This window comes from Plectropomus leopardus, chromosome 11, assembly GCF_026936395.1.
Source record: "Plectropomus leopardus strain MGB_pleo_1.0 chromosome 11, ASM2693639v1, whole genome shotgun sequence".
NCBI lineage: Eukaryota > Metazoa > Chordata > Actinopteri > Perciformes > Serranidae > Plectropomus > Plectropomus leopardus.
Window position 1 is genome coordinate 19,119,600 of NC_142186.1, and position 12,647 is coordinate 19,132,246.

A 12,647-nucleotide genomic window follows, 5' to 3' on the forward strand; every position below is an offset into this window, starting at 1 on the left:
TTTAGTTTTTATTAAGTTATATTTCGAAACTTCTTTGTACATTACGGCACATATTTAACTTTTTTTTATTTTTATTTTTTAATATTTTCAGGTATATTATGAATTCAAAATATTAATAGTGGTTTGTAGTCTACAATAACATCACATCATCAGTATCTGCTGATATTGGCTTTAAAATGAAATATTGGAATTGGCTGACATGCTGTTTTTTGCCGGTATCACAAACCAGTATTTTTTTTCTATCAATTGTCAAAGTGAACATGTACAAAAAATAAACCCTACGTTGAAGTATTTTTCTTATTTTGCAAAATAAATGAATATTACCAACAGTGTATTTCATGTCTCCATCTGCATGATAAGAGTGATGATGATCATTAAAAAAAAGTAAAGAAAAACAACAATATATTGATACAGATATGGGTTATTGGCCAAATGAGTTGACATATATAGCAAAAAAAAACATTGTCATGCATCCATACAATATAGTAGCCTACAGAATACTTTACAAATGCTATCAATAAAAATGTATTGACTAAAGTTAGAAAAATAATTAAACACATGTATTTATGACAATGTAAGTGGAATGTAACTAAGTAGGTACAAGTATGATGTAAAAGCTAAAAGCTAAGTGATGATATAAAAGCTGAGTAGTAAAATGACAAAAATATTTAAAATAATAGAAAATAAATTAATTTTTAATTGCAAGTGAATCTGATATGTTTGAAAACCACCAGGCAAGTGGAACAAGACCAAAAAAAGGGGGTCCTTGAAAAAGCATAGAAATTTTTTGAAAATGTGTCCAGAAAATGTGTGGGAACCTTGTCAAAGCTCTTTTGGTGACAGGGGACAAGCAGTAATATGTTTTACATATTCATTTGAATATTTACATGAAACATATTAAGCCTTAAAACCCTGGCTCAACATCAGTTTTCTTGTGCTCTGTTCAGACACCTTTCACAAACATTTAACACTGAAACATGAGCCAACTGGGTTTAATTTCTTATTTTTTATTTTATTTGATCACTCTTTCAGGTAATTTCCTGTTTTTGTTCTTTTACTTTTTGTGCTGTTCTCAGTTATTTTTCTTGTAACTTTTCATGAAATTCTTGCTAATTTATGGTTTCTTTCTTGTTCAGAAATTCGTGGCCTTTCTTTCTCATATTTGTGAGAAATCAATTTGTGAGTTGTTGAAAATCACTATAGTGCAAACTCCGGAGCAGTAGGTGGCGGCATTTCAGCCGCAGCCAGTCAGAGGTAAAGAAGAAAAGACGAGAAGAAGAAGAAGAAAAAGAAGAAGAAGAAGAAGAAGAAGAAGAAGAAGAAGACGGCGAGGCTCCTTCCTCACACTTCGACCTGAGACGAGAACAAAGTGACGCTCAGCCAAATTTAACTGATCTGAATCGATCTGCTAATCTCGATTTTGCACGAGAATCTGTGCTTATCACTTGTGTAAGTTTTGTCGTTGGTTAGGCTGCTATATTGTGGAGTTATTCATAAATAATACACTCTGATAGCTGCATGTCAGTTTGGCCGTCACATGAGATAAAGCTAAAGGCCTAGCTAACGTTAGCCGGCTAACAGCTTAGCTCGACAGTCTGAGGTTTGTTTGAACGACCGGGACTCCTGTAATGTTCGCCATCTCCAAAGCTAATGAACCAAGTTAGGAACTTTAAATTGCACACAACGTAAGAGTTGTTTCAGATGATGTATGTTTAGTCACTTGACGCACATGAGTTTGGGATGAAATTGTACGGCGTTAAGGATGGCGACATAGCTGCGGTGTGTTTGCTGTGTTTCCTGTTAGCTAAACTGAGGGAGCGCCCGTACCTGTTCTTTAGTACATTTGTTGGATTTAACTATGTGAGTGGCATACTCGGGAGCATTAGGTATGTGCGACGGATATTTACTACTCACTTGTTTGTTTTTCTCTGACTAATTTGGATTGTGTGACGGGTAGTTAGCAGGTGGCTAATGGTAGCAGTGTTTCAGAGCTTACGCAAGCCTCTCTGATGTATCGATGCTAATGGCGACGTGAGTTGGTGTATTTTGTGTCTTGACAGGAATTGTGCGGTAAAAGGCAGCAGAGACAGCCTGTTGTCAACTCTGGTTCATTGTGGTGTGGTTTCTGATGGCTGCATGTAAGCAGAATTGCGGTTTGATGTAACAGTTTTTGTTGTGGGCTTTGGTTTAGAGGTCTGGAGCCAAGCAGCTGGTCATACTAAAATGAATGCTTAGCTTGTTGTAGTAAAGTACCTTACAAGTGGCTTTGCACAGTCAGCCTAATAAATCACATTTGCTTAGAATTGACATCATTAACAACTATTTCCAAATGAGTGCATGCATTTTTTTTTACTATCTTCCATGAGCCCATCAGTCACAGCTCAGACATTTGCAGGGAGTTAAAATCTACCAAAGTTAGTGCATGATAGTTAAATCGTATTGAGTTTTTTGAACTAAAATTGCAGAATGATGTGTGAATCCTTCTGGTGTGCGTTTACAGGCTGAAGTGAAGGTCTAACTATAGAACTTTGACATTCAATTGCTATATACAGAACTGTGAAAAGTCTTAGGCTTCCTTAAATATTGTATTTTTTACCAACATTGTAATGATAATATTTATTTTTCAGTAGTCTCTTTACTAAATTACAACCAGAACATACTGGGAATATGTATACAGTATTAAAAATAGAAATATTTCAGATTAATACAACTTCCACAGGCTAAAGTTGCAAGTATTTAGTGTGACCTCCCTTTCCAATAAGCATGTCTTTAACTCTCTTGGGCAGACAATATGAGATTTAAAATACTAATCTTTTTGTGTTTTTACACCAGATTGTATTCAAGACATGTCCAAAGCTCAGTATTGATTGTTTGAGCTACATATATATATATATATATATATATATATATATATATATATATATATATACACTCATTACAACTTTGCTTAAACAACAAATCTATGGTGGACTAAGACTATTGCACAGTACTGTAGCTTTGCATTCATAACCTGTTTTGAAGTTCAGCAGGAAATGTAAGTGATCATGGAACATGAATGTAGTACAAACTTGTTACAGTTTGACAGCTTTTTAGAAAAGTCTGTAAAACTATTTTTGCTGACTTAAGAGTGGAAGGTAGTTTTGGCTACATGACAGCACATGAATGCACCCAAACATCGTGAGGAGGAACTCTGATGAGGAGACTATAACACTTTCAGTGGCACAACTGTTATACTGTTTCACTTTGCGCCTGGGTGTGCAATGGAGATGTTGAGGTGAGCAGGCTGACAAGAGGGGAAACTGCTCAATGGGAAAGCCTGCTTCTGGAAGGACCAGACTGGAGCAGTGGTGCAGAGTGCCAAAAAAACCCCCAAACAATCCAAAGTAGGGTGTTTCTCTGCTTTGAGTGGGATATTTTGGAGCTGCTGTAAGAGCAAGGTTGCAACGCAGAGGATGAATCTTCATGAGGAACAAGACATCCTGATATCAGTGCTCTCCTGCAAATATGCAGAAAAAGTTTACTGAATTTGTCAAGTTGTCCCTCGTAGCTAGTATGTTTTGGTCAGCAACACGGCGTGTTTCATGGAGCAGAGACTGTCTAATCGGAAGAGTTGTAAGTAGAAAACAGGTCCTATTAGTCAATCAAATAGTTGACACAAAACTGTGTGTGTAACAAAGCCATTTTGAAAATTTCAACAATTTGGCAAAATATTAATCTAAAATCAGACTGCATTCTTTTCAAAACACACTACCTCTAATGTTGAGTTTAAGCAGATAGTATTTATTAAGTTTACTTGTGCAAAACCACTGGTATTGTCCTTTACCACACTGGTGATAGTAAAATTGACCAAACACACTTATGTAAAAATGGTTTTAGTCATCACTTTTGGTGCTTTTTGACTTGTGGTTCCCGAGTGACAGATTTGGAGCCGTTTTGGTTGGGAAGCAGCTGGTGCCAATGTTGGGGATATAAATGCTGTGTAGATATCATGTCACCATAACAATGATATTGTTCTTGCTGGTGGTAGATGTGTCCCAGTGTCTCCCAGTTGAAGAACTACATTCTTCCAAGTCTACGTTTCAAGATGTAAGTTTTGGTGGATCAACAAGGCTGACCCAGTCTGAAGGCCCCTCCAGATGCATTGAAAAACGACTCGTTCTAGGTTAAACCCTCATGTGATTGATCACTTTGTTGGTTGAATAAGTGAAAACACTTGGTGGTAAACCTACAATTGTGATGCCCAAAACCTGGACACAGAATTAATGTTGGGGAAATGTCGTAAATGTGATATGATGGATATGGTGGCTGCTCTGTGGACTGTTGCATTCTGGGAGATGACCAGTTTTCACTCTAATAGCCCTCCGAAGGCAAAAACTTTGTTGACTATTACGTTTCATTAATAAGTGTCCCTTTGTCATTTTATTTGTAAGATACGTATTTGTAAACCAGTTTATCTGGTAGTGGTTACAGGTCGACTTAAATTCAGTTGTCTTAGTTGAATTCTATGTAATGAATGTGAATATTAGGCGATGGTCTGATGGATTAAAATGGTCTGATAAAGTTGATCTAGGGCAACAAGGTAAATGTTTGTGCCAGATAGAATGTGTTGCTTTGTGCAATTTGACTGCCATGTGGTCCTTTTAAGGCCAGCGTCGGACTGCAGTTTGTAATGTATAGGTGAATTGTGGGCCATTTGTGTTTTCAAAGTATTGTTTTACTTATTTGTGTGAAAGTGGTTAGTCTTGTGTGGAACTTGACTGAATACAACGTGAATAGGATTTTGGTTGAATTCGTTTGGAACGAGCTTTGTGGTTGATATTTTACTTCGTTAGCTGCCATTTCAAAAAAGAGCAGATGCCTTGAGTTTTGTGTTTTGGGACTTTCTGCTCTGGAGTGTGAGCTACGGTATATGTTGAATTGATATGTTGTCCTCACAAATTTGAAATTCTTGTCCATTTTAAAAGCAGCTGTTGTGGACATTGATTGTAATGGTGTCCCTTTTCTTTGATGTCCTTTGTCTCACATTGCTATTCCAGTTCAGTAGTGTTAAATTGGAAAGCCAGGATTTTGAGGTGGAACTGGAGAAGCGGTGTTGGCAATAATGCTGTTCTATACCCTCTGTCTGCAGGTGCTGTTGTTTGTACTTCAGCATGGCGGTCGTCATCCGTTTACAGGGCCTAAGAATCACAGCAGGTTCTGAGGATATTCGCAAGTTCTTCACTGGCCTCAGAATTCCAGATGGCGGGGTGCATATAATTGGTGGGGAGCGAGAGGAAGCTTTCATTATCTTTGCTTCAGATGAAGATGCACGAAGAGCCATGACACGGTCCGGAGGTTGCATTAAGGGTTCACCGGTTTCATTGCTACTAAGTAGTAAAGCAGAGATGCAAAACGTGCTTGAAAGAAGTACAGCAAATGTAGAGCTAGATCAGAAGAGGCGTTTTGAGGAGAATGCAAGACGTGCTACAAGATCCGTGGACCCTGAAGTGGGCAGGAGATCAGGGAGCAGATCTGATTATACCCCTCCCCCTCAGCACCAGAGGGCTTCAAGCACTAATGATGACTTTGTTTATGTGTTTCTAAAAGGGTTGCCTTTCTCTGTGACTGAAGCGGAAATCAGTGACTTTTTCAGTGGTTTACTTATAGAAGACATGGTCTTATTGAAAAAGGCAAATGGTGCAAAAAATGGCAGAGGTCTTGTAAAATTTGCTACAAGAGAGGATGCAAACGAAGCCCTGAAGAGGGATAGGAGATACATTGGGTCAAGGTATGTGGAGGTTTCCACGACAACAGCAGACTATTGGCATCAGGCTACTGGTAAAGGGTCAGTGGCTGTCAATGTTGAAAACCGCTTTGAAAGAGACAGATCCCCAATTCGCCATCAGAGGAATCCACATCATGCGAGATCGCAGTCGCCTTTGGCTCCAATGACTATTGCTCCTTCCGATGACGAGTACTGCGTTTTGATTGAAAATCTGTCCTATGCAGCGGAAAAAGAACACCTAAAACGGCTTTTCCGTAATGCAAAGCTCGATGATGATCAGATCCTGCACTTAATTGGCAACGATGGGAGAAGAACGAGGTCCGCATTTGTGCTGTTCAAGAGTCTGCGTGACTATTGTGATGCCTTAACTCCTGAAAAAAGGCAATTTATGAACCGGATGATATATACCCGACCAATCTCAAGAGAGAAAATGATTGCCCTTCTGGAATCTCAAGGCATGGACGGCGGACCTCCTGGAAACTCAGACACATTTCAGGAGAGGTCTCCATCTTACCCCAAAGATCTGTATGACTCTGAGAAAGCGTGTGTGTTTGTGAGGAACCTGCCATTTGATGTGCGGAAAGTTGAGATCATGGACTTCTTCCTTGGGTTTAATATCACAGAAGACAATGTGTGTGTGCTGCGTGACAATCAAGGTGCTGGAGCTGGGAAGGCTCTGGTTCTCTTCCGGTCTGAGGCGGATGCTATGAGTGCACTCTCTCTCAGTGGACAAAGGTTTCTTGGGTCAGAAGTCATACTGAAATGCATTTCACGTTCACAGATGCGGCAGTTGAGTGTTGAGCCATCAATGGTGCAAGAGCCACTGTCAAGAGAGGAGCGGTACTCAGGTAGGAGAGGCGAGGCATCCTATCGCCGTGGTGACACTGAATACTCTGACTTTAGGAATCCTCAAGATGGTAGTATACCAATGGGTAACACGCAGGGTAACATCCATGGAGGTGGTGGTGATTATGAGCCCTATGGAGGAGGCTCATGTGCTCCACAGGACCGAGGTAATGGCTTTCGTGGTGGCTTTGGTCCCCCCGTGCAGCATTTTGATGGTCCCACCTGTGTACAGCTACTAAACTTGCCATTCCAGATCAGAAATGAAGAAATCTATGATTTCTGCTATGGATATCGCATTATCCCTGGATCTGTCTCACTGCAGTATGAACCGAGTGGAAAACCGAAAGGCTCTGCGACTGCAGTATTTGAGTCCCGTCAGGAGGCGTTAACTGCAATTGAGGAACTGAGTGGAAGACCAATTGGTCCAAGGAAAATACAGCTACTACTTGTGTAAATGTCACATTGCCATTCATGACACCTTACACGGCCTAATAGTGTTGTCTAGTGTAGTAAAGTTATGACACCTAACATGGTCTAGTTTGATATGTCCCTGATTTTGATGTTTTTGTTGGCATGGCTTAATATGATTGCGAATTCAGGTTTAAATGTTTTTTTCTGATCGCTTTTTAAAATTTTTATTTTTTATTGTGATCTGACAATATAGTAGGTTGACTAAATATAGGCATTGTTTGCAGTGCTCAATACTATATTTTAAGTTTCCTCATTGAAATGGAAATGTTTTTGTTTAACTTAACTTGCAGCACAATGTGAAAAAACGTATGTAAATTTCATATTACTGTACTGTATGTGGTTGTTGGGAAAAGTGATGTTTTTATAAAAATTCATATCTTTTAAATTGTCCATTTTTCTTCACAGATCTTTTAAAATATAAACACTTTCCTTGTCATGTAAACCGTATATAAAGTTCACTTCTATTCCCAATTAAAATGAATAATATACTGACAACTTTTAAAATTAAATGGGATACGCATAAGTGGTTTTGTGTTATCAGGATAGATTTAATATTGGATTTACAGTATTTGCCTTTTTATAAAGGTCCATCAGTCCAAGAGCAAGACTTGTGAAATGAGATAATCAGTAAGATGAGTGGACACTAACAATTTGTAATGTGTATCACAAATATTGAGCTTGACCTTTCTCTCTGATTACAAAAAAAAAAATTAAACATAAGTGATTCATGGCCTCTTTGGCTACCTTTTACATGGACTGGTTCCAGAATATGCAGGATTATGCCTCATCCTTGGGTGTACACTAAAGAAAAAGGCATAAACATACCAAAAATATAGTAAAGGAGTAAGTAAAACAAGTAGTAAAAAAAGACAACATATTTAGGGACTGTTCTTAGTCCCCCAGAGTAGGGGGGTGCATATGGTGTGAATTGTGTGTGTGTGTGTGTGTGTGTGTGTGTGTGTGTGTATATAGATAGAGCCACGCCCCATAGTCACTGTGGATTTTGCATAACCCTCCATCATAAATAACCATATGTTGCAGTTTCTGGCTATGATAAATGGTGTGGTTTTGAAGATTTTTGAAAGTAAACAAACCTTTAAAACTAAACTACTAATTTTAAATAACTACAACTGTTTACAACTTAATTAAAAACACAACTTTTTACCCGGGGGCTCAAATAAGTCCCTTCCCCGTTTGCACCATCCCCTCCCCTCTGATAAATAACAAACAGTCCCTGAGAAGCTCAAAATTCTTTAGTATATTAGGTAATAGTGTACCATTTGAGTTTCATTATACACTTTTTACATTTTTTTCACATTTTACACTTCCACTTTCCCAGAAGCACAGGTAAAATAAATCTCTCCAGGGTGAGGATCTCAATATTCTACGCAAATATGTAAATTAAGTAAACAAATATATAATTTAATATAAATATACTGTATATAAAATGTTGATGAACTGGCTTAATTCTGAATATCCCGTTCACGAAAAAGGAAATAACGTTCATTAGCCTATCTGACACAACATTTTGATTAAAAAAATTAAATATGCCATTACCCTCTCCAAGACGACCCATATATTTATAACTGCAAACACAAGTCAGATTGTCCATGGGCCTGTGATATTGATTTGATGATTTTACATATTGATAAAGATTTTATTTTGAAAGGTCGTCACCGGAAGTTATGTTTTGGTCTTCACTACCATGACACCGGTGAGGTGAGCAGACAGAGAAGCACGCCACGGGAACTTTTTTTTTTACATCTGCAGGTGAATAATTTAACATAATATATTTTCTTTTTGAATCCAGATAAGTATGTCGGGGAATCGTAACTTTCCGGTGTTAGTTATATTAGGCCGATGCTGCTAACGTTAGCTATAATTATGATTGCACGGACTAAAAACTTACGCATCATTGTCAGAGTTGCGTTTGTCATCACCTAATTAACTTGTTATCTTGTTTCTTTGACGTTTTGACGCGATATGGTGAAAATAAATCGTTGGACACAGTGAGTCTCGACCGTTATACAAACAGTCATCCGTAAACGTTAAACTGAAGCGCTAATGGTAGCCGCCTGCCGTTATCATGCAGTCCGTGATTCACAGATGTCTGCCATGAAACTGATGGACAACAGGAGTCGTTCATCTGTTTTACAGCTGTTTTTCTCATTGCCTTCTCAAAGTGGAAGAAGTTTTAGAAACGATTTCCAAAATTCAGAAAACTCTCACAGATAACCTGCTGAAGCTATTTTGGCCAACTGAAGTTGTTTCTGTCGAGTTGCCCTCGTTAGCTGTGATGCTACTCAGTCTGGGACACCTCTGCTCGCTGCTTTTTCTCGTATTTATTTGGGGTTTTTTTTACTAAATAATTTTGCTTGTTTACACGTTTAAATAATGTAGGTGATTATGAGCTGGCTGATTAACAATTGTAAAATATCTTCCTAAAAAAATTGGGAAAGATGTTATTTTATAGATTTATTTAATAGGGACAATGCGAATTAACAAAGTACAATGACAACAGCCTGTCATAAACAAGCTGTAGGGACTGATGTTAGACACGTGGAGATTATAGTAATTGCTAGTTTCCAACTCCTGTCCCTGGTTAGGCTTTTAGTAAAGAAAGGAAGGAAAAACGAGAAGACATCAAGGTTACATACAATAGCGTGCATACACTGATAAAAATAAAGAAAGGTAAATATTAACATCAAGATTACACAAAATTGCATCATACAGTTACAGTAAAAAAAACAACAAATATCAGTGCTCATATACTTAACTACAAGCCATAATAAAATAGTTGAAAAAGCTCACATCTCTGGTGTTGCTTCAGCCAGCCTTTAACACTTGTTAAAAATATCTTGTGTTAAGTTAAAGCTTGACTTTTAACTAAACAGGAAGTCCTCTACATTTCTCAGACTCTTTTGAATAAAAACAGTCCTGCTATGCAACCAGTGGCTGTGATCCACTCCAGGACCCTTAATGGTCTCTATACCTCCCCCCTCTATACAAAGCACTGTTTTATAATATATTAAAACATTTGTAATACAAGTAGATGATTTTAAATGTTTGAACCTCATTGACACCAGAATGGAGGTATCAAGGAGAAGAGTCCTCCAAAAACATCTGGAGCCTGCCAGACCCCTGCGCCGCTTCATCCACGTTGACAGTGGTAAGCAGTCTGCAGCAGTTGGTCAAACTTAGATGAATATCGAATGTGTCAGTTTGAAATTTATAGTGATCATATATTATGGCATGCTCATATGATGATTTTATCCACCCTGTAGAGCCCCAAATAAATGCTGCTACATGTGCTCAGGCCCTGATGGCGGAAGAGGATCAAGAGGTAAGAAATAGCTAAGAAGACAATATTTTAGGGATGCCACTCAGATTAATCTACATTATGAAGAAAGAGCTAATTGTATTTTTTTGGGACATTTGAATCAGACAACAGGCCTCATGGCTGAAGTAATATGTACATTTTCTTGTATATTGTTCTTATACACAGTTTGTTGTTATTTTGTCAGAAGGCATACTCATTGATTTCTAGATTTAACCAGTTTTCTTCTTTTTTTTTCTTTTTTTTTTTTTTTTTTGGTCAAAGACGTTTTTTTGAGTGGTCGAGAGCACTCTTACCAAGATAAGAAAAAAATATCTTGTGTTCACAGTCCACAAATTGTTTGTTCATGGAAGGAAATATAGTTTTGAATTTGACAAACAGCAACAAAAAGCACGCATATCACATCGTAAAGTTTAGATTATTAGTCTATATGTTTTAGAGTATTTTTAATGATTGGCTCAATAACTTTCTTCCCCTAAATTCTCCTAATTATTCTTTTAATAGAAAATGTAAGATACATTTAGGAAATGTTGCTTGAGGCTCAATATTTGGCACTTTTACTTGATAATAACTTGGGCTGACATTTATATGGATTATCAAAATTGCTGTAGATTCATTTTATTTCGATCAACTGATCATTTCACCTCTTCCACTATTTTACTCTCAGTGATTCATACTTAGCATTTTCCCATATTAAAATCACTAAATAAACCAGTTGCGTGTTTAGCAGTTGATGTAGAGAGCATGCGTTTTCTAAAACAGTTTCCTAATTTTGCGCTCTATAGACAAATATTGGCATAGAGCAGTTCTACAAGATTGTCAACCTCGCCAAACAGAAAGAAGGTAAGGAAAAGTATTTCTTTTGAAAACTGAAATTATTACACTCATCTAGAATCTGTAATGCTCATGTGTTTACTTTGGACCGAGAGCTGTTTTTTTTTTTTTTTTCAAATTGGTTCTTACAGTAGTGTTACAGAGAGATCAAAAGGCCCAGCATGGTTAGAAAAACAGCCTGCCTTTGCCTTTCTTTTATTTGCTTGATTGAACTCTTATTATATTGATTTTAACATGTATATGTATTTCTATAGGCAGAATATCTTACTCCAGAGATTTTTTAATTGGTCTGGCAAGTTGTCCTGAGTCCAGGAAGAGGCCAGAATTTTTGCCTGAGCACCCGATTGTCTTAACGGAGGCAGTAAGTTGGGTGTCGATATTCATTTTTTAGGTGCAGTCCTCTCTAAGTGGTCAAAATAATAATTGTGCTGTTTGGATTGAATTATGTTTGTATTCTTTCTTAACAGAGAGATCTTGAGGACCTAAAGCTTCATGAAATGAGGTGGAACAGGGGAAACGAAGACACGTGAGTTAAATTTTATAATGTGAACTCAGTTTGACTTTACTAAACCTTTTTGAGACTCTAGCAAATCAGACAATCTAGATTATGACTTGAATTAAATGCATATTACCGTTGAAAGGCCAATCAGAATTTCACAATAGTAAAAAACCTGATTAAAAAAAACAAACGTATTAGCGCGGCACATAACTGGTTGTTCTACTTATTACTGTCATACTGTTTGCTTTACTACTGCTGTTGGGTTCAGTGTAGTATCTTAATACAAGTAAGTCACAAATGTGAACTGAATATAACATTTGTCAACATTTTTTGTATTTTTAGGGTGGAAGAAAGGCTTCACTCATCTTAAGAAATTTGCACAGGTGTTCACCACCCTAAAGAGTGTTTCTGATATTTTCTTTTTGTATTGCTTGGTTAATTTAATTGAATTTTGCATGTTTATTTTGAATGAGACTGATAACATTTTGAGGTGAAGTTGCACAAAATCCTAATACGAAAAACTATTTGCTTAAGTATGATTATTGCATTTTTGCTTATGTTTTCTGCTGTGTAATATTTTGGCTTGTGAAGTAATGACATTTTGTAAAAATGTTTTAAAATTAAGATATTAATGGCTACTTGTCAGCTGTGCTGGTAATGTTTCATTTGAAGAAACTAGGGATAAAAGATGTCATTAATGCAGACTCAGTATATTAGAGTTTAAAAAAACAAACACTACCTTAAGTGACAATGCTCAGAATGATGTTTATCAGCTGTATTGGCTGGGATCAGATCAGCACTGTGATGTAACGTGTCTAACATGTTAACTTCACTAATAAAGGACAGTTTGGCCCAACAGTTGTTGACGGTTTCTGTCTTGTATGTAATAAAAACCT

General features: G+C 37.3%; 2 protein-coding genes across 2 annotated transcripts; both read left to right on the forward strand.

The window, feature by feature from the left end:
- The first annotated feature begins 1,292 nt into the window (after positions 1-1,292).
- On the forward strand, positions 1,293-7,469 carry rbm12bb (RNA binding motif protein 12Bb). The gene is made up of 2 exons (XM_042490224.2): positions 1,293-1,449; positions 5,129-7,469. Exon 2 carries the CDS (start codon positions 5,151-5,153, stop codon positions 7,062-7,064), a length of 1,914 nt encoding a protein of 637 aa, XP_042346158.1. The 5' UTR covers positions 1,293-1,449; positions 5,129-5,150; the 3' UTR covers positions 7,065-7,469.
- A 1,225-nt stretch (positions 7,470-8,694) lies between these two features.
- On the forward strand, positions 8,695-12,609 carry gra (granulito). The gene is made up of 7 exons (XM_042490434.2): positions 8,695-8,851; positions 10,168-10,250; positions 10,366-10,424; positions 11,204-11,261; positions 11,507-11,613; positions 11,720-11,778; positions 12,094-12,609. The coding sequence occupies exons 2-7, from the start codon at positions 10,169-10,171 to the stop codon at positions 12,119-12,121; spliced, it is 393 nt and encodes a 130-aa protein (XP_042346368.2). The 5' UTR covers positions 8,695-8,851; position 10,168; the 3' UTR covers positions 12,122-12,609.
- The last annotated feature ends 38 nt before the right edge of the window (positions 12,610-12,647 follow it).

Bases quoted from the DNA above. Each gene is read 5' to 3' on its own strand.
- rbm12bb (XM_042490224.2), top strand. From the start codon at position 5,151: ATGGCGGTCGTCATCCGTTTACAGGGCCTAAGAATCACAGCAGGTTCT.
- gra (XM_042490434.2), top strand. From the start codon at position 10,169: ATGGAGGTATCAAGGAGAAGAGTCCTCCAAAAACATCTGGAGCCTGCC. The intron at 10,251-10,365 runs GTAAGCAGTCTG...TCCACCCTGTAG, and splicing joins CTTCATCCACGTTGACAGTG to AGCCCCAAATAAATGCTGCT. The intron at 11,614-11,719 runs GTAAGTTGGGTG...CTTTCTTAACAG, and splicing joins CGATTGTCTTAACGGAGGCA to AGAGATCTTGAGGACCTAAA.